This window comes from Dermacentor andersoni, chromosome 4 (assembly GCF_023375885.2).
Source record: "Dermacentor andersoni chromosome 4, qqDerAnde1_hic_scaffold, whole genome shotgun sequence".
NCBI lineage: Eukaryota > Metazoa > Arthropoda > Arachnida > Ixodida > Ixodidae > Dermacentor > Dermacentor andersoni.
In genome coordinates this window covers 70,866,736-70,894,045 of record NC_092817.1, presented here as the reverse complement: position 1 = coordinate 70,894,045, position 27,310 = coordinate 70,866,736, and the positions used below count along the sequence as shown (strand labels likewise).

General features: G+C 45.5%; 1 protein-coding gene across 1 annotated transcript in view; it reads left to right on the top strand.

Moving 5' to 3' along the window:
- LOC126536285 (MFS-type transporter SLC18B1-like) overlaps positions 1-21,685 on the top strand; it is a 31,279-nt gene extending 9,594 nt beyond the window's left edge. Inside the window, exons 3-14 of the mRNA XM_050183187.3 lie at positions 2,139-2,234; positions 4,066-4,139; positions 7,694-7,841; positions 11,981-12,049; positions 12,132-12,219; positions 13,652-13,797; positions 16,456-16,554; positions 18,093-18,184; positions 19,124-19,219; positions 19,540-19,614; positions 20,227-20,320; positions 21,472-21,685. Coding sequence (XP_050039144.2) covers positions 2,139-2,234; positions 4,066-4,139; positions 7,694-7,841; positions 11,981-12,049; positions 12,132-12,219; positions 13,652-13,797; positions 16,456-16,554; positions 18,093-18,184; positions 19,124-19,219; positions 19,540-19,614; positions 20,227-20,320; positions 21,472-21,552 — 1,158 coding nt within the window. The 3' untranslated portion in view covers positions 21,553-21,685. The remainder of the gene's footprint in view (positions 1-2,138; positions 2,235-4,065; positions 4,140-7,693; positions 7,842-11,980; positions 12,050-12,131; positions 12,220-13,651; positions 13,798-16,455; positions 16,555-18,092; positions 18,185-19,123; positions 19,220-19,539; positions 19,615-20,226; positions 20,321-21,471) is intronic.
- Positions 21,686-27,310: the final 5,625 nt, after the last annotated feature.

The window sequence follows — 27,310 nt, the reverse complement described above, 5'->3', positions numbered from 1 at the left end:
AAGCGAGGAGCAGACTGCCAACTGTCGCCGGAAGGGTCATAACGGCTGCTTATGCTCTTCAGAAAGGAAGAGACAGAAACATTGAAATGAAAAATAAGAAGGGGAGGAAAGAAAGAGCAAGATGACAAATCTCAATTAGGAAGAAGACTCACTAGAAAATGCGCAAAGCTCAAACTTATCACGTTTACGCTTTTTCAATCGAGTCAGCAGAGCCCCATATTCAAGTTATACAATTTTCACACAATTATCGATGATCCATCATAATTCGTGTATGAAGAGGGTATACCTGTATTGAAATGAAGCGCACGAAAGCAAAGTTGAGTTATAGTTGGAATCAATGCTGTAGCGCACCTTGTAGGGCCGTGGTCCGCTGCAGGAATTAAAAGCGCACTAGCAGCATTTAGTGCGGACGTCCACCGTGACCATGGTCCTGGTATCTTTTTGCCCAGCAGTTTGTGGCTGTTCAGGCTGTCAAGCTCGGCACACGACATTTACATCTCAGAGCAATAATTTTGGCCCGTTCGCACATACACTTGGGCGGAGAAACAGCGCTATAGAACAGCGCTAAGTCCAAGGGTGTGAGATGTCGCAGGTAATGCCATCGGTATTACATGTCACATTTAGGCAAAGTTTATGTCCCTGATACTATCGCAATGCATATATCGTGTGCAACTACCAATAGAAACGTGAATTCCACGATTAATGCAATTCGTAATGCAAGCAATAGCGTAGGGCCCTGCTTGGCATATACTCATGGTTGCTTAGATCCGTGCTGCTTATTATCTTGTGCACTGCGGCGGATAAATGCAGAGATCACTGAAAGATCAGCGTCATGCAGTTGGCGAGTCCTAATCACTTCCCAGACACACTGAGCTAGGACGCGAGCCTAAGATATTGCCGTGGTTCACGGTGCTGCATAACAAATATACAGACTACGGAGGCTTTTGATGTGCATGAGAACCGGATGAAATGAGCAGTGCGACGAAACTATGAGGGAACAGGGAGGTATATGGAATAAAAATTACCAGAAAGGGAAAGAAACGCAGCAAGACCAGTGATCTAATAAATATGACAGTTTATACAGTCTCGGAAGAGAACAGCAGTTTACTATAGGTAGCGAGGCACTGGAAATGGTAAGAGAATACTTCTGCTTAGGGCAGGTAGTGACTGCGGATCCGGATCATGAGACTGAAATAATCGGAATAAGAATGGGCTGGAGTGCGTTTGGCAGGAATTCTCAGATCATGAACAGCAGGTTGCCATTATCCCTCAAGAGAAAAGTGTATAACAGCTGTGTCTTACCAGTACTAACCTACGGGGCAGAAACTTGGAGGCTTACGAAAAGGGTTCTACTTAAATTGAGGACGACGCAACGAGCTATGGAAAGAAGAATGATGTGTAACGTTAAGGGATAAGAAAAGAGCCGATTGGGTGAGGGAACAAACGCGAGTTAATAACATCTTAGTTGAAATCAAGAAAAAGAAATGGGCGTGGGCAGGACATGTAATGAGGAGGGAAGATAACCGATGGTCATTAAGAGTTACGGACTGGATTCCAAAAGAAGGGAAGCGTAGCAGGGGGCGGCAGAAAGTTAGGTGGGCGGATGAGATTAAGAAGTTTGTAGGGACAACATGGCCACAATTAGCACATGACCGGGGTAGTTGAAGTATGGGAGAGGCCTTTGCCCTGCAGTGGGCGTAGCCAGGCTGCTGCTGCTGCTGCTGCTGATGATGATGATGATGATGACAGCGCCCTGGACGTCGTCCCATTCCTTGCGTTGTTCTTCCGCGTTTTGAGTAAGGTATACCAATTGGACCAATCCGGAGCAGTTCTGCAGTAATAGAATACTGCGGGTCGACATACCCCAAGTTCACCAAGGAGGAGTGGGACTCGCTTCTGCGTAGCCCCGCTCTAGAAAAGCAAATCCTGGCTGTCCGGCGTGCCCGCGACCGGGCCGGTGGGCTAGACCTGCCGGTCCCGACGTGGGACTAGCCAGGTGCGCGACGAGTTCGCGTCCTCGCCGGACCTGCAATAAAAGTTTCTTCACTCACTCACTCATAGAATACTGCATATCGCGTAATATCCGTAGCCTTTGCTACCCGCATGCAGCCATTGTCCTCATCTCGCTTTACTTGCAGGCGGAGAGGAAAGGATCGAACTCCACCGAATACGGGTTCGTGTTCAGCGTGTTCGAGCTCACCATATTTTTCGTGGGTCCTGTCTTCGCTAAAATTGTGAGTATTGCTGCGCGGCGGTACGTGTGCATGCTGGTAGGCAATCTAGGTACCACGTGCACATATGTAAGGAAGTATAAGTGTGCAACACTTTGTGTTCGTGAAACAATGTGTAACTGTAGCCGGTGTCGCACACTCGCGCGCCAACATCTATCTTTTACTGTGTCTATAGAAAGCTTGAGAGAAGCGAACTGTATTTGGCGCGTTACTGTGAAAGAAGTAACAAACCGGTGGCTGTCCACGATCGACAAGCAAGGTCATCTAGTAAAATGGCACTAGTTACTGTTACTCTAGAAACGCGAGAGCGTATTCTGGCTGATGTGGTTGTTGGCGTGACGTCTCCCGAAATGCCTACAGGAACGAAACCTCCGAGAGCCAACCACGGGTTCTATTCTCGACTGGTAATTTTTCAGAGCGCCACATTTAATGCGCGTCGATGGAATGGCAGAGCCAGCTTGCGTGAATGTGAAGAAACGGTCCGCACACTTCCCGTCAGCTTTGTTTTTACGTCGCGCACATCTCTGCTACACTGATAGGATTCAGGTCGCAACAGTTAGGTCTCATGCTAAACGTTGTCACGCAAAAGTGAAGGTATCTCTGTAGGTTGCATATTGCGAATACGTTTCCCTAGATTCCACGAGTGTGCGTCTTGCCTGAAGCATTGCATGCCTCCGACAACCGCGAAAAATCGTCAGTGTAGTACGCGTAGCAATGTGATAAATGAAAAACCTCTAGAACCATTATGCAAAAGTTTGCAATGGTACTTCCTTCCCTGCACACACCGCTATATGGGCGCAAGGAAAGAAGAAAGGCCGCGGGCATCTTCGTGTTATGCCATGCGGTAAAGCATAAATCCCATGCAAGTTATCTAGCGCGCGACAGCGAAAAACGATGCGATGAAGATGGCTGTCACGTTCGCGCATCGCCTACAAGTCTTACCCCGTGCGAGCGACGATTTCGAGCGACGTCTCCCCGGTGTTGCCGGTATTAGGGCAGCAATATACGCCCCGAAACTAGCGTGACGCGTGCTTTATTAATTTAAGTTTATGTATTTTACTATAAAAAGCATCATAAAATATTTCGGAACGTTCTTATCCTTGCACGTATAAAAATTCAATCGTTTGCTCATTGAGTGCGATAATTGGTAGTATTTGAGTGATCTACAGCCAGTTCTGGCTTCGCGCTATTAGTCGCTCATAGCACTTCCGGGCGACGAGCGATGAATTCTAGATTACTAGAACCGAGCGATGGAGAGACAAGACCGAGTGATCTGTTCAAGCGACGGCCCGTTTTGTCGCTCGAAACCGTCGCTCGTCACCGCCGCGCACAAAATCGTTCTCATGGGGTTTAGCCTTAACACTTTAGACGACACCAGGACGTTGAACGACAAACTCGACAGTGGTGACGTCGGCAAAGGCGTAATTATCAGAAAGATTTAGTTCATCATGAGTGGCCTAGAACTCTAGATGACGCATTAATCGGTACAGGATACTTAGTGGAGACGAGGTGCGTAATGGCTATATGTAAATTTGCAAGCCCAGTTACTTAGTCCATCCAGCGGTACACGTATATATATATATATATATATATACGTGTACCGCTGATATTGGGGTTACTACATCAGGACTTCGCCTGGAAATGTAGGCAAGCCACTGCTCCGTTCCTTGCAAGCATGGCCATGGAGAGGCGTCACCAAAGTTTTAGCGAAACTGTGTCATTTAAATGTCACGTAGAAGTTGTCACTCTTGTTTCGTTTGCTTATATATCTGCAGGCGAATGGGAAAAGTGAATTTAACGTTATTCAACGCTTACATTCGCGTTTTTTTCGCAGGTACCCATCGTGAAGCCGAGATTTATGTTAATCGCCGGTCTATTCTACGTGGGCGTAGCGTCCATGCTTTTTGGGTAAGTTATTTTTTTTTTCAATTTCCTTTTAACCAGCCACAGCGTCTCTGTCGCTATGGCCTTCTGCTCCTGACCACTAGGTCTGAGGCTCGATTCCCTTGTGACGGCCACATTCTGATGAGTGCGCAATGCCGAAAGCTCGTGGGGCCAACGTAAATCTACTCTTCTGTCACGTCCCGATGGTTTGAAGCTGCTGTAGTCTGGCTACAGTTCAAGCTTGTCTAAAGATGCTTGTACTGTGGTTCCTTAGACAACGACCTGAAGTCGTTAGCTAAATACTTTTACCTTGAATGTGGTTTAAAGCGTAAAGAACAATCAAGTACAGTATGTGACAGCCACCTTAACCCTTCAACGAACTCCACTGCTCCTTCATTATTTGTTTGTTTGGTGAAATGCACATATAATGCAACTGCTTGCATTACTTCGATATATTTCTGTTTGATAATGCAAACGTTTTTGATAGCGAAGCTTTCTTTGCCTTTTCCCCGGGGTTTAGCTTTCGTCGTTTCCTCGCCGGATACATTTGTGGACATAATATACGAGGCTTATATGTGCTCGGAGTGCAAGTTCCAGCAAACTGGATTATATGATCATTATACCCATATATAATCATCATATAATTATTATAAACCATTCATAACCGCAGAATACCTTAAAATTATAAACAAGTAAACAGTCCTTTATAACCGCTTTATCCAAACCAGGGCACTGGATGATCTCGAACAATTTAAAACATGTCGGAACCAAATTATGTCGTTTCTTCGTCACGCGAAACAAGAATATATAGAAAAACTGTTCAGTCAAGACTTGTTAAAAAAGAGAGATCTTGTGTGGCAGAAAATCAACCGAATTTTAAATCGAGGTACAACTACTAATGGTGTGCTTGAATTTTTAGTGTACAATGAACCTGGGAATGGGAAAAGGCTGGCAGACATTTTCAATAATTACTTTGCATCTCTGGTTGAGGAAAATTACGATCCCATCAATGTGAAATGTCTTGACTTACGGGTTCTTTCCAGTGCATTGGTGCCACCAATCGATGCGAATGAAATAAAAATTGCCTCCTGGCTTTACGCAACACTAAGTCGCTTGACATTGATGACCTTAAAATTTTACCGATTAAACATGTAGCTGATGTAATAAGTCCAGTGCTAAACTATATCTTTAATTGTTGCAACGAACATGCAGTATTCCCCCAAAGAATGCAGACTGCTAAATTCACGGTTGTTCATAAAGGAGACAAAAATAATCTCTTAAATTATCGCCCTATCTCCATTCTACCTGTTTTCTCCAAGTGTTTCGAAAAGATACTATTTGGACGAATGCCTGGTTTTTCTGAAAAATATAACATACTAACTCCCAGCCAGCATGGTTTTCGGCAACATCTTTCGACGGAAACCACACATCTGACCAAAAAAGCTTATCGTAGAGTCCTTTGAGCAGAAACTTCTCACTCTTGGCATATTCATTGATTTTTCAAAAAGCGTTTGACCGCATCAATCACAGAATGTCAGCTAAGCTCGAGCACTACGATTTTCGTGGGAAGTTCCTCTAAATAATTCAGTCTTAAGTTCTAGACTGCAGCAGGTAAAAATAAACAATGATTCCTCAGATTTCAGGCACTCTGCAAGGTAGTATTTTGGGACCACTACTATTCCTCCTATATGTTAATGACATCGTCTTTATAGGCAAGCTCCCAACATTTGTCATTTGCGCAGTTGACACGTGTCTTTATTCTTCAGAGCCGCACATTTGTTAGATCTTGAGCAACAAGCCTCACATTGTTTACACTCTCCTCTAGAATGCTATAGATAGAATTTCTAAAAAGTAAGCATAGAAAAAATGAAAGCGGTGCTTTTCAGGCCTCACAATAAGCCCCCTCACGTACCACCACTTTCTTTATGGATGTGTTCGTCACTCATCCAAACAGTTCCAGCAGTCAAAAGTCTAGGTGTCATCTTCAATGAAAACTTATTTTGCAATGATCACGTCGAAATGGTGGTGAAGAAACTTTCAAAGGTTGTAGAGATTTTTTTGCCGACTGAAAATACTTCGTGCCGAAGCGTATTAAGCAAACGTTGTATAATGCACTGTTCTCTTCTGTTGGTAATTATTGCTTTCTGGTTTGGGGTACCACATCATTTACCAATACCAACCACTTGCAGCTACTTCAAAAGACAGCCATTCGAAATATTGTGAATGCGCCGCGACGAGAACACACTGAGCCGATCTTTAAGGCACTTGGTATAACCTCCCTTCCCCAATTGTACGAAACTTTACTACTCCGACGGTATGAAGCCAGTGTTATGAAAAATAACTGTTTTATGTTGCAGCTGTCTGCATTAAAACGCAGCCTAAGCACTCAACATGAACTCGTTTGGAATGGTTTGTACCTAAGACCAGTACTAATTATGGTTGTCATATCTTGTGCTACTCTCCCGCGTTTATTAAACAGACAATCTCAATCGATGCACCGTATAGCTAAACAATGCCAACTTTGTTATCTTGTGTTTGTTATCTGAAACTGTTTTCACTCTGCTTCGTTGTATGTTCTCGTGTACCACTGCCAAGCCTCTGTAGGGTGCGCCGGCCTCGTCAAGCCTTCTCATTGGCTTTTTGCCGGCTCTCCCAAAATCCGAATGATGTTAAATGAACATATTGTATTGTATTGTGTGCTGATCAACAAAATAGTGCGGGTAGGTGCTTCTCTGTACTGCTGAAAAAACAAATGCTACATAATATTTGAGCGTGAATAATGCGTACGTGTGCTGAACTAATAATGCACAAAACTTTGCGATTCATGTACTGTTGGACTGTATATTTTTTATTCATCCGCTGTTCCACTGAGTGTCATATATTGTGACTATTCTCCCTTTTTACGCAAAATTGTTCCCTTTCCCAAGTGACAAGGAGTAGCCGGTGCCACCATAAAGGCGCCAACCTCTCCTAATATTCATTTCAATAAAAACAAAAACTTTTGAACGCACAGATCAGCTCATAAGCACCTCTAAAGCACATCGACCTCTTAGTGAAAGAGCCCGTTATATTCAGCGGCTTCTTTGATTTACTTGACCTTTATTTTAAATAATTTAGCCATTCTGTATGTGCCACTGGGTTTGTGTACATTCTGGGCTAATCTTTCAGAATGGGTATGCGTCACTTTGACGAAAGGGGCATATAAGCCTTCATTGAATTACGTGTTTGTGCCGATGTGACACAATAAATACAGAAGTTGCAACATCTGTGGTGCATAAACATGTAGCATGAGAGCGAGGCGGAGAGAGAAATGGAAGAGAGGAAAGGCAGGGAGATTAACCAGATGCATGTCCGGTTTATTACCCTGCAACGAGGGAAGGGGGTATATGAATGAAGAGAGATGAAATCACACGTTGCATATGATCAAAGTAAACAGTCCTACAGGTCGCCATTAAACGTATAGCCTTTGTTTAGCCGCTTCGCTTCACATAAGCTTCACTTCACATGGACTCCAACATGTGCGTTGGATCTGCATAATTCTTTTTTTATTTTTTCGCCATTTCAATTTCTACCGCAAGGTTCCTGAACAAGTCTCCACCGGGCGCCACGTTTCTCACTCTAGCCATCGCCACCAGAGTCGCCGAGGGCGTCGGCACCGCCGGATTCCAGACGGCCGTGTTCTCCATAGTTGCCGCCGAGTTCCCCAATTCGCTGGCAACGTCTTACGTAAGCGCTGAGTGAGCACACTAAGACGCAAATGTCCGCGCTATCGCTAGCTGTCGGACGCATGGCGAGATATAACGGGGAAAAGCAGCTTTCTTGTATCGTGCTTTTCATTGGTTCGTGCATGCACCTATGCAACATTCTCATTACGCAGTCAATCCGCGTGTCCGTGCGTATTGCCATTCATTTTTGCTGACCCTTCCACTCACCGGAGGTGTATGTGAACTTCCCGCGTGGACGTAGGGACGCGTTTAAAATTGTGTTAACCGACTTGGGCTAAGACGTTTGCGCGTATCCTGTGTCGTGCCTTTCTTCTTTCATATTTCTACGTTTGCTACCTCCGTCCCCAACATTGGGGCAGCAAATCAAACGTTATGTTCCGGTTGCTTTCATGCATTTTCAATTTCTTCCGCCTCCCTCCATCTCCACTTTCACGTACTTATTTTCTCTCTCGCAAAAGAGGAAAAGTAATGCTAACCCATACCAGTTTAATCTTTTATAACAGTTTGCCTTTTACACCAGGAGGCGCAATAACGAAATATTGAAACAAAGTTCTGGTTGGATCACAGGTCCGGGCAGGACGCCTGGGTCTGAACATAGATTCGATGCTCTCATCGCTACCGCGCAACTGCAGTTTGCAGCGTATATTTTTAAAACGTTGAGCAGCTCGCTGAGCAACCGAGCGTGTGCACCACTCTCGAGCGCCTTAAGAAGTTGTGGCCTCAGATTCCGAAATGCGCTCATCGATCTCTGAGCGCGTCCTTCGGTCACGGCAGAAGTCCCTGGGGTAGGCTTTACGCGGATTACACGTATTTGGCCGGGCACCTTGTGTTTCGGCGCAGAGAAAGATAAGCCGCAGGCGTATACATTCCCCGGAGACGACAGACCTGGAACTGATTGTGCGAAAAGTCAGAATGCGCCAGCAACGTTAACTTGAACGCAATGCACGACGCAGCGAGAGCGCGGGCTTCTTCTGCGCTGGCAGATTAATTTTTCATTCTGCGTCTAACATTAATCTTGGCTCTTTCAACGATTGCAGCTGGCTGCCCAGATTACCTTCGCGAGACTTTGGCTACGTAAGCGAACGTGGGACTACTAACAGCAAGACTTTATCAATAACGTGCCCAAACTTTTATTTTATTTTCGATACTGCCACTCTCAGTCCAGAACATAGCAAGTGGGAATTACAAAGGGGTAATTGTGTTTCAAAGAAAAAGACTTGGCATTTTGACCTAGAATGGGGGCGATGTTAGTCAAAGCGACGAACTATCCGGCGTAATTATAAGTGAAAATTAGGCTTAAATGCGAGCGAAACCAGACCCTTCGGCACCACCTAAGGTTTTTCCGAGCAATGAGTTCATTCTTGGGGTAGGGTTGATGGTATTTCACTTGGAGAAAGGCCAGAAGTAACCTGCCCCCGTCAACAGCTTTACTTGTAGGTGAAAACAAACGCGCAAACTACACGCTATTTACAAAAGAGGTCAGGAGTAAGGATAAGATGATGATTAAAAGCGAAAGATAAAAGAAAGCTATTTGAAAGGCTGTATTGGTACACAAGCTGTAGAAAGCGCCTTAGCAAGTTGTCTATGCAAGTGCACAAGTTAGTAGTTCGAGGCTGTATACATCTGTATAGACATCTCAACAAATAATCCTGGTCCCATTAGTGATCACTAGTAGCATCTCCGCGCAGCAGTGAAGCACGCAGTGAGAACCTTGACGGCCCATATCTGATGTCACGAACTGTTTCACTGCTGTAAGGATACTCGTAATGCTCAGACAATTTCACATGACCTCATCCTTTCGTTCGTTCAATAATTTATCAATCGGAAACTCGTGGCGACTTGTTTATCAGTCCTCTATCTGTTCACCTTGCAGTGCAAGAAGCACATTATGAGCAACTATAGCTTTAATGAGAAGGTGGGTCGATCATGTGTTTAACGTGCAGTCACAGTCGATGGAACAATTGCTATGTATATGAAATGCTATGTTAATGAAGCTAGAGAAGTCTCACTTTCTTTATCTTCGCATTGAATAGATATCGCAATACCAAGCTCCTCGGACAGCGAGCGCAGCAACTACGAAGTGAACCGTGGGCCTCTCGGCTTGTATAATAAAAAGCCAAGCTGACAGTTGTGTGATGCAAATTATGGCATCATGTAATGACAACGTGCCAAAGCCGCCTAAAGCTATACTAACGGTGTCCTACCAGCGCAAACCCTGACACCATACCAAAGCCATCGTGCCATGTCGAGTGAAGAGAGCGAGAGGGGGAAAAGCGAAGGAAAGGCAGAGAGGTTGACCCGACGCACGTCCGGTTCGCTACCCTGCGCAGGGGAGCGAGGGTTAAAAGATGAAAAGAAGGAAAGGAGATAAAGCATTGATGGTGTCGCATCGTTCGGAGGTGCACATCTAAGCAATAGCTGCTCACAGAGGTCTGTCAACTTTATGAACTGCGCGATAATTCGCGTATCGTTTTCTGGGCTTGTGAGGCATGTGGCAAGGGTCCAAGTCTGCACTTGTATCACTGCTACTTGTCCTGAATGCGGGTGTTCTAGCTTGGTGCGGAGCATAAGGCGCTGGTCCTCATACAACGGGGAAAGACGCGGAGGAAATGTTCGATAAGTTCCCCTCACACCTTTACCGATTGCGGAAAAGTAAATTACGTCTTTTCCCCAGGTTCACTTCACTACATGATTACGTGCTTTTCGTTCTTGTCTTTACGAGCTCGTTGCTTTCGGAAACGCCCGGCGGCTGCAGTGGGACTTATCGCCCTCGTTGAGATGGGCTTTTTTTGCTTTTACGGCACCATTGTTTTCAGGGCCTGTTCTTCGCGCATTTCTGAAGTCCAGCCTGCTCCCTTCCAACAATCAGTTTCAAAGGCGTCGCGTAAATTCGGGCAACTCTCGAGTCGCCGGAGGCCATTGTGCGTCCATTCCAAGGCGTACAGCGGCGGCAAAGGCGCGCAGTCGCACCCGCAGCGGCCGCCGCCGCCGCTGCTGCTGGAAGAATAGCCCGAAATCTGGGACTCCGCTGCCGGCGGCGACTCGCTGACAGCTTGAATATTCAATTTTCCCATCGTCTCGCAGCCAGGGCGCAACCGGGTCAGCGTCGTGAATGAAAAAAAAAGCTCCCGCCTTCTCTTCGGCCCGAAGAGATTTATCTGCACGTCGCTCTTCACGCACGATATATCCTTTCTCTTTACCGGCGTTATTCGGCTCGACAAGCGCGGGCATGACAAAAGCTAGCACCTCCACCACCCTTTCTCTCCGTCGCGCCGCCTCCTCCGCATTCTCTTATCCCACGTCTCTGCTTGTTTGTCATTGTGCGCTCTTTGCATATTATTTGCTTTCGAGCGAGTCGCTTGTTGTGTTCAAGGGGATATAGAAACGTGCGTCTCCAGAAACTGCAACCTTTATTCGGCTTGCAGCGTCTCTCCGCTTTATACTATCCGTTTCCCGGTGGCGCTTTCCTAAACAGTAAGTCGTTGACTGTCGACGGCAAGAAAGCGTAGTTGACAGGATTTTTCCCGGGTGTCCTTTCTTTCTTTCTTTCTTCTGTCCATTCAGACACCGGGAAAACATCGAAATTCTTGAGGTGCGCATTGTCGCCTGACAAGAGCGCAATGTGTGGGTGCCTGCTACATGACTACCTGCATTGTCGTTTTCGCAGCTGCACACATGACTCTTTCTCATGGGTGTCCTGAAATTCACTGCTATGCGTGTTGCTTCTCGTACACGCTCTAGTTTTCGGGTTTATCTTCCTTTGCTCTTTCTGTCCCCGCATCATCAGCGTTCGTCAGCCTATTTATACAGATATAAGGCTAACGCCCGCAAACGGTGTCGTCTACTGTTTTTACAATGTGGACGCGTCGTAACAGTAACAACACAACAACAATAACAAAAGAGCGCGATCCGTGGACTGCTGGTATTCGATTGCCTAATCGCAATGGAGTTCGCACGATAAGTACCACATTTCGAAAGTAACACTGTGCTCCTCTTCATAGTGCTGGTTTATGACCCGTACAAATTCAGCTCACAAAGTTCAGCGTTCACAATGTTGTTGTACTGCTATCTTAATTTTTGCACACTGCTAAAAAAAAAAGAACGTTACTCACTGTGCTATTTGTGTATTTGTTGCGACAGTCAATCCAGCAAACAGTATTTGGCGTCGGTCTTGTTGTTGGTCCCATGGTCGGTGGTTGCCTCTATCAGGTTAGTATTTATTTATTTGACTGTCACAGTCTCAGGCGAGAAATAAACACATGTTGATGCGATCCTCTTCCTGCTCCCCCAGATTGGAGGCTTCATGGTTCCGTTCGTGAGCATAGGCCTTCTTATGCTCCTCTGCTGCGCGCTTGTCTACTTCCTCCTGCCTGCCACTGGTGAGCGTTTGTCCATCTCGGCAACCTATAAGCGTGGAAACGCGCCCACACACATGGGTACAACAAAGCGATAAATGGCGATCTTCGATGGATGCAATTATCTCCTTTTTACAGACGCGGCGCTCAATCAAAAAGTGATCAATGATCACATTTTCAATGTTCATTGCTAAGCACGCAGCAGAGGCAAACTGTATGTGCCGAATAAAGTTCGAATAACTAAAGCACGCGTACGTATACACACGCACCTGCACGCTCCGTGCGCACACATGGCTTTGCGAAGTTTAGAAGTCCCTGTGAAGCACGCGGCACGGGTGTATCTTCATTGTGCATGCGCAGACAAGCTGACCCCAGGGAGTTGTTAACCTTCTGGAAAAAACAATCGGCTACAAGACGTTAAAAAATGCCATATTTGTTTCTTTTTGTTCTCGGTAAATATGAAATACAAACAGCAGACTTTATTCGTACGCTATGTGAGTGTACTACTACAATACACTTCGGCATCAGATTCTTTTCAAACAGAATGGTAAGGTCGCGATGAAGCATTCGCTAGCAATGTCCATGCATCTTTGTTTTCATATATCGTTCGTCAACCCTGTTTCTTGATTTCTAATTTTTGAGATACTTGCAAAATATTTCGTGCGCGGTAAAACATTACGACAGCTTTCCAGTGCATAGATGTGAATTCGTATGAGCTATAAAACTTGAATGTCAAGACCTTCGACCAACGTTGTCAATACAATGGGGAGCTGAGCAGCGACTATGGCCTTCATTCATAGTGTAGGAGTGGACACGAGGCCATTGCTTGCTCCCAGTATACAAATTTTTCGCACCCGGTGGAGTAGGAGAATCATGTTATTTTGGTACTGTTATCTTTCACATCCTTTACTGAGGTTAGTTTTTATTAATTTCACCCAACAGGATTAAAAGCATGAGCGATTTGCCAAAATTTACATTATGATATGAATACTCTTAGTCGTGAAAATAAAAACGCGTAATCTACTTCTGCTGCTTACAAATTGTGGGCCCCTACAACGCGGGAGTCTTTGTGGCTATGAACAGCACTATCTCAGCATCGATGTACTGTCGACCAAATATTCAGCCGGCTCGAACGAGCCCCGACTTTCTGTATATATGCGAGCGCCTTATAGGATTGGAACAACCTAGTATAATGTGGCTCTCCAATCTACACAAGCTTTGTGAGCGTGAACTCAACCTTGACCCTTTCTCAAGCTCGCTCCATCGTAACGCTCTGGAAAGCAGAAAATGCGACGCTCGCGTGATCCAGCTGAGTATCTGGCCGGCTGTACATGTGCGATTTCGTGCTTCACACAAGTCGCCAGCGCGCAGGCTAAGAGTAGATTACAAGCGGTCAGTGCCTTGAATGTGCATAGCTGTTCATCAACTCATCAGGCATATATCCTATGCAATACAGAGGGGCCTAACGAGGTGGGCCAGAAGACGGGAGACATGCTCAAGTTCTGGTGCAACACCAGCGTTCTCCTAGACGCGTACTGCGTATTCTGCACGTTCGTGATCATCGGTTACAACGCGGCCGTCCTTGAGCCTCATCTCAGACCGGTACGTTTCCTCTTCAAAGTATTCTTCGGGATAGCCTTTATAATCAAATCAGATTTTCATTCTGGTAAGATACAGAAAGGACTGATAAAAAAAATACTGTTTTAGAACAGCTTGACTGGTTCACAGCCCCGTAGAGATTTCGAAGCGGTAACAGCACTTAATAAAAAAAAAAAAAAAAAACAGCACGTTGTCAGATAGCGTATTACAATAAGGTTATTACACACTGGAAAATAAGAAACATACAAGTAATACCAAGTTCGAAAAAAATATTTGAATGAATACATTACAATCTGTGTATTAACAATGAAAACAATTTTTTGGGAAATTGGAACCTGAATATTAGATAAATGCGATTGAACACAAAATCTCTGAATCACAGCACTGCATATAGTAGGAAGAAAAATATACAGAATAACTAGATGCAAGGCAGCTAAATACAATTAATCAAACCACTAGATACAAGACTACCGACTTGTCAATTAACGACACTCCAGAACAGAGTAGTAATAAAAATATACTATATGGTATTTGAGGCCCCCAAAGTATACGTCACTGCGTATATGCTCATATGAATGATTAAAGAAGTGAAAATTGTTAAGGTCCAAGTAATTTAGAAGCGAGGGTAGAGTGCAAGATAGGTGTCCTTTCCAGCGTTTAGACGTGATGTGTCAATTTTCAAATTTTCTCCATGACGCGTAGGATAGCGTACGTGTGTAATCCATAAATTTGATATATGGGCAAATTGGTTATGTCCCTCCGTAATTCGAACTTAAGTTTCCCGCCTAGTGTGTAATTGTATACATCGTGTATACCTAAACTGTTCGTGAACTACGAAACAAAGAAATAATAGATACAGCAAGAGGCGCACTGAAAGTATGCCTAATAGATATTTTTTCTCGACCGCATCTTTTCACTAAAGTGTACAGACCAATCCACGCACGACCTGAGCTGCGTCTAGCTGTTTGGTACGGTTATTTTGTCCCTTCATGCTCGGCGAAGCACTGAAATATTTGCCACACTGTTAAGAGCGTCGGAGAATTGGGCAGCACGGGCCATGCATAACACAGAATCTGCACTCGGTGGTCCAAGTTTTTTTAGAACTTTCTGAGAGCCGAGTTGTCGCGTATCTAATGTTATCAACATAAGGGGGCTTATGTTATCGTTTGTAGGCTTGATTTCGAATAATGCCAACTTAATATTTTAAAACTTGTTGCTTTGCCTTTTGTGGCTGAAGTATTGCGGTGGTGGAAGGAACACATTGGTGTCTAAAATTATGGCCTTTTACGTGTCAAAACCACGATCTGATTATGAGGCACGCCGCAGTGGGGGGACTCCACAATAATTCGGACCACCTGGGGTTCTTTAACGTGCGCCTAAATCTAAGTACACGGGTGTTTTCGCATTTTACCCCGGCGAAATGCGGCAGCCGTGACTGGGATACGATCCCGCGACCTCGTTCCCAGCAGCCCAACACCATAGCCACTAGGCAACCACGGCGGGTATATTGATACCAAACAGCGGCTCAGCTTGTCTTACGTTCTGCGCAATCGTAGACAACGAAACCTTAAGCATGTAAGCCGAGATGTTACCGTTGCACACAGTTTCACATGACTTACCCGTGCAAATCACGGTTAAGGATGCTTAACCGTGATTGGCACGGGTAAGTCACGAGAAACTGTGTGCTTTTAAAGAGGACGCTTAAAAATTTTGTTTCGATTTAGCGGTAACTGCGAAAGAAATGCGTTAGCAATAACCCGTTGCTCCTCTTTGAGGTCCCGAATCCATCATTAAAACCGCGTTCACCCCATTACGAAATGTTTTTCAGCTTATTCGGCCCACGTGCTGCTTCTTCGAGGAGCGAAGTGTTAATTACTGTAATCCGGAGCAAACTAGCGTTAGTTGCGTACGAGCGTATGAGCGAGAGAGACTTTTCTAAGCTCTCCCATTCCTTTTTACCTCTACGACGTAACTGGCTTGCCATACTTCACACACGTGCACTTTTCCCCACTTCGACACCCCTAATGCTAACGCATTAAAAGTGCTAGAGTCGGAAATTAACAATCCGCGACCTTCGTTATAAATAGAGCGAGGACGAACAAAGCCCAAAACTTTCGGCAATGGCAACTTTCGTGGCCGCGTGGCATGCATGACTTTTGGAGAAGCGTGTGCTCTCACCGGCCCGCGCTTTCTCGGCTAGCTCTATGAAATCTTAAGCGTACTTCGTGTGAAAAATTAAAACGCTTAGTAGATTCACGGGTGCGTTGAGATGAATTGTCGCATTACTATGCAACGTCGACTGGTGCAAGTGTCGGCTTCTTTAAAAGAGGGACGCCCTGCGGGACATAGGATAAGCGAGAGTACTTCAGTGGATTAAGTCTGCCTCCTGTGTGTTTCCACAGGCGCCTCTCCTAAGTCGCAAACCACGAAGTATGTGTTGGTACCCCAGGATTGGTTCGAGACCATTGTGGGCGTGGTAGCACTAGAGGCTGGTTGACACTGCAGAACGATCGGAGCGTGCTGTTCGCCGCAAGCACATATGCCTTTGACTATGACACACATTGGCTAGAAAACTTGTTATCAAGTAAAATAATGCCACTGTGTGCCATTTCGTGCCAGTTATAAAGACGGGTGAAATTTTGTGCTATACGATCATTACAGTTCAATTTGGAACCGTACATGGTTGGCATGGTGTTCGTGCTCAATGGCACTGTTTACGCCTGCACTGCCTGGATTTGGGGAAAGGTGGCTGACAAAACGGTGAGCTTTCTTTTTCTTCTCTATTTCCTGATTATGCTCGTCACAACTGGAGGAAGTGGTTGCATACATTGGGTATATTGAGATCCTTAAGGATAGCAATTATTGCAGCTAGACACGTCCGTTTTGCAAGTGCCCACCGATCCACGTAGGACAACGCGTCATGCCGTTACGGCCTGTTGACGAGCAGCGAAATAGTTGTCTGTCTATATTTTTCGCTTGACGAAATGTTTCTTTTGAGCTACTATTCTGGGACAACAGACTTTGTAGCGGTCAAAATTTTTATTTTGTCGCAGTTAATAAGTAATAACGAAACTTGACATCTGAGTGGTGAATCCTAGTACCACCGCAGACAATGGCGAGAGAATGGCTACATTCCCAAATCAATGTTTTAAAACATGCAGTTACGATCCATAGTTAAACGAGCAATTGTAAGCCCAGTTGACAGAGAACCACGGCGTATCCTTGATCATTTCATTCGCGGTGTCTGCGCAGCACCTCTGCGTCTTGTCACCCGCTCGAGTCACACGTTTCAAGAAAGTAAATTAGGGTAGTAGTTTTAGTAGTTTGTGCAGATTGCTTAGTGCAAGAGTGAAGGGAGGAGAGAAAGGGTTAACTAGGTGTTATCCGTGTTTGAGACCCCCAAGTGCTATAGAGGAAGGCTTGTTTCGCTGCAGGCTTAATAAGATTGACTTGTTGAGGTTTAGATGCCGCTTGAATATATGTGCGTTCTTTTTTGAGATATTGTTGTGCAAACTTAATCCTGTTGTTGCTTATTAAATGAGACCATGAGAGAATGGGCAAATGAAGGCACGGCTATCCCACTCGTCAAAAATAAACTCCAGTGACTAAGGAATGTAAGGAAAAAAGGAAACAAAAAAGGGGGAATAGCAGTAATAAAGAATAGCGCGGAATTGAACATCACTTAACTCAGGCGTAGCCTGCTATATATGTATAACCAAAACGCGCTGTATCAGCAACATGCGAGCATCCAGTCATAGCACACGTTACCAAAACAATCTTTATCTGTACAGTCCTGGCATGAAAAAAAGAAATGCCAGCGAAGAGTAAAGCACGTAAAAAATAATACCGCAAGCTCACATAAATGCGTACGAATTCAAATACTGAACCTATTCATAATGAATCGTCTTTCATTGAGGGTGCATGAAGGGTGTTACATCGTCCCTCCTGCTTGGGCCATAGTTGTAACGTTTGTAAAAAAATGGTGTATTTAAATATTTAGTACAGCCAACTGTATACAGAAGCTGCATGTTTTTAAACAAGGGCAGAGTCACGGCACGCAGTGTCCGCAAGGAAAGCGGAAGAATTCAATGATGTGCCGCACTTTCATCGCTTTTCGTCACTCTGAACAGTCATCTGCGCTAAATTACTTTCAAAAACAACCCACCGAGTAGTTTTCATGCCCTTGTATTAGTAGAAGGCGTTATAGAATGTCAAGAGTGTATTTTAGACTTTGCAACCAACGGAAGTAATTTCTCCGCGCACACCGGTCTGCTAAATCGTGCGGTTCCTATTTGCAGGTCCGCACCAAGGAGCTTTGCGTTTTGGCCTGTCTTCTGTTGTGCACCAGCCTGGTACTGATCGGACCTGCCCCTTTCCTTCCGTTTCCCACGTGCGTATCACCTTAAAGATGTCTGTCGTATTATACAGTGCTGTTGTAATAGAACTGAAGCTATACAGTGGGCATGTCTTTTTTTTCCATAGAGAGAGAACGAGAGAGACAAACAAATATATATGTATATATATTGGTCTAATGTAGAATTCCATTACATTCAAAATCAACTTCGTAGAAAACTATCGGAAATGCTATTGTGAACCACGACGCGAAAGCGGCGCCGAACACACCTTGCAAAGACTAGACCTTCCACTGGGTTTGCAAACTTGTTTCCTTCTGCACTATGGCCATCCACAAAAATGAATTGTTAATTGCGATGACTGATGAATTCTGCCAGCACGTTTCCAGTACTCACTTAAATCACAGTAGCACATTGGAGGGTGCCGAATTCGGTTGTGCACTCTCGCCTGCGTATTGTTAGAGGCCTTAATTAGTTTTATTTTGCACTTCCCGACAGAAGCTCTTCCTGTCTATAGTACGGTGCCATTCAGCTTCCGTTATTCCGACCACATTTGGAAGATAAGAACGCCGTTGAACAATGTGCTAATTAGTGGGTACTGTCGAAGCTCCAGTCGTCAAAAACAAGAAAAAAAAATTATAGATGCTGACGAAGCGACAAGGTGAGAACTCGTTGTTTTTCACACGTATTTCTTCTCAGGAGTTGAAAATTGCTGTATTGGTGATAAGGCTTAAATGCGCATGTCATATGTGACATTACAGCTGAGAAAAAATATATATTACAGGTTTTGTTCTTAGCATGCTTTAACGAATGAAGGAGGCTGTGGTTAAGGTTTGGGGATATTTTAACCAGCAATTTCTGAAACACCCTGCTGATGTGCGTGCGTGTGTGTGTGTCAGTAGCACATACATACGACCGTGGTTAGATCGAGATGCGTTCCAATCATTCGTGTGTCGTCCCACTCGGTAATGTTTCAGAGCTATCTGGACCGTGATGCTGGCCCTCGGGTTGTTCGGCCTTGGCTCTGGCGGTACCATTGTTGCCTCTTTTGTCGGATCATTCCGGGACACTTTGTGAGTATCTCACGCGACAATCGGTGTTTGGTTGTACGCTAACAGTGCTGTGAAAATATTGGCTTATTTTGAATTCTTTAACCAATCTTCCTGTGAAGTTTAGCAAGGCTTGGGAGCGGTCGAGTTGTGAAGCTTTGTTTGCCAAAATCCCGAGTTTTCGATCATCAAAGAACGCTAAATGAATATATTAGTCAAGCGAAGTTAATAGTTATTAAGTCTGAGGTATCAGGGAAAGACTTTTGCAACGACGTGTATTGTTTATGGTTCTGCGGAAAAAATACACGTTTAATTATTCGGCTTTTTCTTTTCTCTGGCTCTAGAAAACGAGGATTTCCGGATGACCTGTCTACGTATGGCCTGGTTTCTTCTGTATTCACTGTGTCTCATTCAATGGGGTACGTGCGAGAACTACGTCATTCGCCGCGATTTCAATCAGGAAAGCGTTCTGTTACGCGGCTGGCCGATGATGGATGCTTTCTCATAGATTGATTACTCGTTTTGTCGTTATTAGCATTGAATAGGTTAAATAATCTTGTTTTTTTTTTAGAAATTACCCAGTCTGCCTTCTTCAAGTTTCCTGTCTGTGTCGTGATGCTCTGAGGATCCATAGGCATGGATGATACATGGGCCGTTTCACCTTTCTTGCATATATATATATATATATATATATATATGCAGAGAGGATAAAAAAATAATTGTGCGTGCTCCAATCATTTCACGCTTCGCTACTAAAATGCAACATAATGCGTAATATACAATGCAAGAACACAATCTTGAAAGTCTCAACTACGGAGAAGTTTGTTACTGTTAAATTGCTATGTTTCGATAAAAATACGAGTCTAGCGGAAACACTTCAAATGCCCACTATGCACCATTTGCTTTTCGCTCACTGTATTTGTCGTTTCGTGAGCCTTGGCTGTTCATCAACATAAGCGAGCACAAGGCTGAGTATATAGAAGTAGCGGGCCGAGTGCAATCGGTATCTTCGCTCAACTTGTATCATGCAGAGCATTCGTTGGACCCACGCTGGGGGGATACCTCCTGGACTCCGTGGGATACCGGATGGGCACCATGGTCCTTCTGGGAAACGAACTGTTACTTGTAAGCATTCACAAAAGCTCGATGTGTGTATGAGAAGACCTGCGATAGCTGCTAGTTTCCGCTTTCGATTAGCTTTGAGTTGCGTTATAATGGCATCGTGAAGGAAAACTGACATGGCATTTTCGACTTTCTTTCTTTAACGGAGGCCCTAGACTTCGTTCCTCATGAGGTGTGTGTGTCATGACGTCATGCAACAGAAGATGGTCACGTGGGAACAGGACATCGCGACGTTTGGCACTCGCTCCGACTGGTTTTTCTGTGGTTTGCTGTGCTGGTACATCGGGCCACGCCACGAATGGCAGCATAGCAGACGACCGAGCGAGCGGGAGCTAGTGCCAAAACGTCGCGATCACCGTAGTCTCGATGTACTGCTCCCACGTGACCACCTCCTGTGTCATGACGTCGTGACACATTCGCCATCCGGTAAACGAAACCGAAACTGGGTCATAGAAAAGCGATCATATTAAATCACTCAGCGCGCCCTGAGGCTTGTCAGCCTATATTCTAGGATACTGAAGTCCAGGACCTTCGCTGAAAGCAAGAAATGAAGTCGGAAATGTCATGTCTGTATTCGCTTGTGTAGTGCACGCCTTGGTGTCATCTGCAGTAGCAGGGAAACTTTAAAATTGAGGCAATATAAAACTAAGCAGGTTCATGTCATGTGTGTGTGCAATACACAATATTACTTCAGTTCGCACACGTTGCTAGCGACAAGACGAGCGCGCGCATTACGGGAACGTCGCTTGCCATTTGCTTGTTTGCTGTTACATGAGAATTTGTGTCGTTTCGCTATGGCAGTTCAATGCGGATGTTCACTTTCGCCGAAATTCCACAATTAGACTGCTTACCCTTATGACCACAAACGAGAAAATACCGGCGTGACTTTTTTGTGGTGCGGCGGGGGCGGTTTGTCTGTCAGACAATTGGATCAACGGCACTCGTGTGAACACCTCACAGCTAAAGCTGAACGGGCCTTCCAGGATCATCCGGGGCATGCAGCAGTACTTAAACTGCGCCTCAGAATCGCAATGATAGTTGACACATTGTTAAATATTGGATGTTGTAGTGCCCGCTAGAAGTGTTAGTCAAATGGGTTACAACTAGCCGCATATATTCGTGCCTAATTTTTTTCTACTTATTCCATGTTCCAGATAATTGCACTGTGCATCTACATTGCAGTCCATCGCCAGCGTTCCCAAGATCGGGAGCCCCTCCTCAAGGAAGTCACGTGACTTAACAGCTGACCGAGCTTTCTTACTAGATCGAACACTTGTTGAAGGTTATTTAACGGACGTGTTTTCGTCGTTTTTAGAAGGTTGTGCCCTATACCGTTTTACAATATATATTAAAGGAACATAATATGCATCCGGGTTAGCCGTGCTCCTTATTTCTCCACCAACATATTATTCAACGTTTTGCATGTTATCTCGCTCAGCGCGTGCAAAACGTTTTCCAATTTGTCATTAGTAAAAGAGTCGCCTATTTTTACTTATGGCACATTCGCATGAACATTTCAAACGCTCTGGCCGCGTTAAAGACATCGTCTAAAAAGGTAAATAAGGTTTATTGGAAGCATAAGCAGGCTCTACTGGCGATAACTAAGATAGATTAATCTATATTAAATTAAGTCATTTGATTAATACAGCTTTAAAGCTTTAACGATTTTTTGCAGCACTGCAAAGCAGGGCGTTCTGACATGATGGGTCGAATTTGCCGTTAGGGTGCTTTCAATGAAGAAGTTCCATTTATTTTTTCCTTGCCGTTTCCCCGGTGTTGCTAGAGTAGCTGTCAAATATGCCTCAAAGCGACCTCTATGATCTTAAACTTTATTTCTATATCCAATGCGCGAGCTTAATTGTAAGCCATCTCCAAGGAAAAGGTCTACGAAAGAACGCATATCAGTGGCGTCTACATAAACCATGGTGCGCGTTCTATAGAAACTGCAGCAGCGACTGCGGAATTGTAAGTAGAGCGATGTTTCTGCTATAGCCTACAAGGACTACGCATCATATGACACTGCTCACGACATCGGACATCGGGGCACTGCCAAGAAGTTATAAGTGCCCATAATGGGGCGACCACATTTCAACGCACTTTGTTACGCAGTGTTCACAACGCTATTGCAAGTTTCCTTTATAACATGCGCTATTTCAGTGCGTGGGGGCGAACCGAAACAAACTCCCGGATCGGCAACTCTTTCGACAAATTCGCGCAATCTGTTCATTGCGACCAACGCTAGTGGAGCGTCTACTGCGACTTTAGTCTAAACTCGGCGTTGTAACACGCGGTGTTGTGTGTTACATATATGAGCGGCATGTGCCTTTCTGACACGCAACTTGCTCCTGTGCACAGTGCACGCATGCATGAAGGTGTTCAGTACCACTAAGTACATGACGCCATAAGAGTTCTAAAACTCCCCTAAGCATTTTTTTCCGGCACCAGAGACAAATTATGGGACAATGTATGGTGAAGTAGCACTGACAAATTATGCCCCTTTAACCCACGGCGTTCTTTTTCTACGCGCGGTCAAAAATTAGATGCGCTGCTCCGTTGACCATGACTACTGGAGCTGCGACACATTATCCGCACTGCGAGCAGTAAATATATAGTTGGGAGGTTTGAAGGTGCTGTAACTAAGGTATGACATTTTATACCGAGAATGTGTGCTCACGCGTGCTGCTACAGCATGTTGAGCGTTTCATCTCCAGAAACATTTACGAGGTAAGCACCATGTTGTTCGAAGATCTACTGAAAATATCCTCTGCGAAAATTCTCAGGATGCCAACAAAAGCCATACGGCCTTGTGCTAAAAAAATACCTCTCTGCAGAAGCACGCAACAAAGCGATATGAGGCAGCGATTCAAACGCGACGTGGTACTTTGCCTTGCAGTCAAATGGTCGCCTGCTTAGTTCGCCCGAGCACACAGACTGCTGGGCACCATGCCATTTCCCCATTCTTCGTCCGTATGTTGGTAACAAGGCCGGCATTTAGAGCGCACATCTTAAGGTCAGTCTTGAGAGGTGGCCGCAAATAAAGTCTTGCGTCTCCATTATTCCCCTTCCGCGTGAGACACCGCGTTTTGTTTCCGGCTCGTTCCTCTTGTCCTAAAAACAAAACAAAAAAAATTTGCAGCTGACCCGTCAGTCGGCCCCTAACTTCGCCACCACGTGCTATAGCCACGATCAGCCAGCCTTCCCAAGCTTTTAAAACCACCACTCGTCCCGCGGGCATGGTGAACCGCTTGATCACCGCCATTAGCGTTCTTGCTTTCTTTTTTCGTTTCATTTTATGTACATTTCGGGCACTGTGAGCCTTTCGATCAGGAAAGAACTTTGCGAAGCGCGACCTTCTTGGTGTTCGTGACCCCGAGCCGAGTGGTGATCGATGGGACGCCCTTCCTGATGCCACGTTTAAAGTTACGAGAGCAGCAGCCGAGCTGTAAAGAGACGCGTTGCTGTCCGGTTCCAACACATGCGTCCGACCTTGTACCTGGCACGTCAGGTTTGTCATGTTTTGATGAAAGAAATGTTTCAACGTTAGTGACTACTCATTATCGATAACAGCGTTGCTTCGACATTTAAATGCAGTTCAGCTTACGCTGGCTGCTGTTGATTAGGAACCAAGTTTACGATAAGGTAGAACAAGAAGGGGATCGAGATAGATTGAACAAGATATCGAAAAAAATTACCTGGCTAGGCATACTTGTAAACACGCCAAGCATAGTCCTCTCCAGATTGTGTTGTATACTTCATATGAAAACCTACACGCAGGTCTTTAGCGCGTCACGTTGTGTGTCGAACAAAAGTATAGCGCCTCTCTCCCCCCCCCAGAATAGTCTGCGAGAAAATTTGCACTCTTTGGAGCATATTTTTGTCACCGCAACACTAATCACTTGTCTTGCTTTCGTTTCTGTTTTCAAAACTCTGCGCTTGTTACTTTCCTGTCATGAACGCTATGTCATGCTAATAACGCGTGTGCCGTTCGTTACTTGGAAGTACCGGGTGCACAGCGGTAAGAATAGAATGGAAAGGCGCGCAGCATAATGACGATTATCGTTGTGGGACAAAGATACCCTCAGAAGTTGCAGCGTAACATAAAAAATAGGGAAAAGGAGCCTTGTACATACTCTCGCACCAAACGCTGAGCTGCAATGTCGTGAAAGCGTCATGCTTTAACCAATGTCGAAATGAAAACAAATAGTTAAAGTTTGCTAAGCACTGATACTTTTTGCTTTCTGCGCTGCTATTTGTACCCAACACTTTACCTAACTGTTTTTCGAGAGAGAGAGAGAGAGAGAGAGAGAGCGCTCTTTAATGAAGTGTCGAGAAGTGTATCCAAAAAAGTGTTTCTGTAGGAAAAGACTCGATGGCTACCTCTGTTTCACTATTTACGCGTTATCGGCAGGTATGTTCGCTGTGAGCAATATAGAAAGAATAACAAGAAACTTCCTTGTTCAGCTGCTGGGCAAGACCAACAGCTTTTAATGATCGAACGAGTGGAAAATTGCCAGTGCAGGAGTAGGAATGGGCAGTGCTCGCACCGGCGATATATAACTTCGGGGTACGTCTCTTCTTAGCATGATTGTGTGAAGCGTCAGCGTTCTTTACACGCGAATGTCCATAACTAGAAAAGAAGACAAAAGAACTGTAAGCGTGGGCACCCGTTTATTTTCAAGTTTTTCATCAGACGCTTGCAGTGTGTGTCGCACATGAGACGAAGCTGGGAAGGACAATTTAAATGTTTTCCACACGGCGCTTTCTCTTTTTCTTTAAGGGGGAAGGGATTGTTGGGGTGTATGGTGGTAGGAGTTCAGGTTAACTTGCAAACACTCGTACGGTGCTACTTCACTGGGGAAATAGTATTGACAAACTATCGGGTATCGCACGACAAGCAGCGGGTCCAGTGATATCTACATAACGGCTAGGCAGAAAGCTTGCATGCTAAGCAAAATATGTTACCGGCTGTGCAATCTACAACGGAAGCTAAGAACATGGCGGCGCCGAAGTAGCGTTTATGATTAGAACTTTTTCTTGTAAGGCAATGCTGCCGCTAAAGCAAACATTTACAGTTGGTAGAAGCACTGCACATACCTGAAGACTTCTGGGCAGGCTGCTGCCTTGCGACGTCATCTGAACGCTCCACACGGTGCGACTCGCAGGCTCTACGTGTGTAGTTTTAATAACTACTAACTGCTCTCCTCATATGGAATAGTAAACGGAAAAGCCACACTCAGTGTGGTTGCCCACTAACGTAAAGTTAAATTCTTGGGTTTTACGTGCCAGGACCGCATTCTGACCATGAGGCATGCCGTATATTGGGGCACTCCGGATCGATTTTGACCACCACAGCTTTCTTAACGTGCACCTAAAGATAGCTATGAGAGCGTTCTTGCATTTTGCCCTCATCGAACTGCGGCCGCCGCGGTCGAGATCAAGCTCGCGGCCTTGACCTCCGTAACGCAACGCCATATCCACTAAGCTATCGCGGCTGATAGCTTAACAGCGCAGCGTTCGTAATTACAGACGCTATTATTGAGCATCTGCAAAAGGTTCTAGCGAAAGTTGCCAAGAAACATAAATTCTTTTTCCGAATGCGCTTGCAAAGTTCATACACATTTTCTTCACCTCCATGTGATGCTCTCTACGCTCTACGAACTATACGTGGAGCGGTGTGCAAGTCGGGAGCATTTAACGGGCTGTGGAGCCACTATGTCTAGGGCCCCCAGACTACTAAGATTGGTGCAAGCCGCGAGCCGCTAGTGCGCTACACAGGTGCTATGCAAGACTGCGCACGTGTTCCGAGCGTAATCAGCTAACGACAGGTAATGTAGCAAGCGGCGCGCTCCAGCGGATAGAAATGGCGCGGCCACAGCGCGCATAGCGGGCTCGTCCTTCGTCACCGGATCAGAGCAACCCGCTTCGCCACTGCGCGCGCCTTGTCGCCGGCAGGCTCGTGCGGCCTGCGGGCCCGCCGAAGCTGCAGCAGCAACATCGGCGACGGGTGGCACAGCGGCGGTGGATGGCGACCTCCGCGACGAGCACGGGCAGCGAGGCGCAGGCGCCGACCACGAGGAGCTGCAGCACGGCTGCCACGTCCTGCAGCTGCAGGGGCGACGCGGTGCTCATCGACTGCGCCGACTGCGACGAGCCGCCGGCGCCGCCCGACGTGCGCTGACTCCGCTCCACCAGCAGGTTCTTCCAGTGACTCGCCATGCCGGACTCGGCCACCCATCGGCTCCTGCTCGGAACGATCACCATTCTATTGATTGATCGACTGAAGGATTCATTCATTCATTCATTCATTCATTTATTGTTTACCGACCGATCTCTGTGGTTTCACACCGGGTCATTCCCAGAGAGAGGGGTAGGGGGCATAGGGGCGCACCTCACCTTAGTGAATGACTAAAGAAGAAAATGAACGAGTTATTCATGTCTTGGCTGAGACAGCTACCACTGGGAAAAGCAGCCTCTGCCGTCAGCACGAATTCCCTATATGAAAAGTCATGCACGTGACAACGCTGTGTTTGGATAATTTGCGGGGAATGACTCGGCGCTTGATCTGCGAAGTCTGAGGGCTTGTTTTAAGATTACGCGCCAGAAAGTAAGCTAATTTTCTACCCCGCCGTCAAAAAAGAACGTTCACAAACGGCGGTCAGGCCTTTAGAAGCTGCGAACGAGTACATTTACGCAGGAGCAGTACTCACAGGGGCATTTGCACCATTAGCAAGAAATCTGCTCCGGATTTAAAAAAAGAACAGCTTTGTGTGGTCTTGCAACAGCACAGCCCAATTTATAACGAAGCTGTTTCTTTCGAGCAGTTGCATTAAGGATTAAAGCTGCCTGCAGTAATTAAACCGCGCACTTTAAACCGTTGCTCGCAACGTTGCCCGTTTACAACGTTGCCCGCATTTTCACCCGCAACAGCGCATGCACATCATGCACTCGGCAAAATTAGGGTATCAGTGACAGGTTAATTAGTCAAAATTTAGT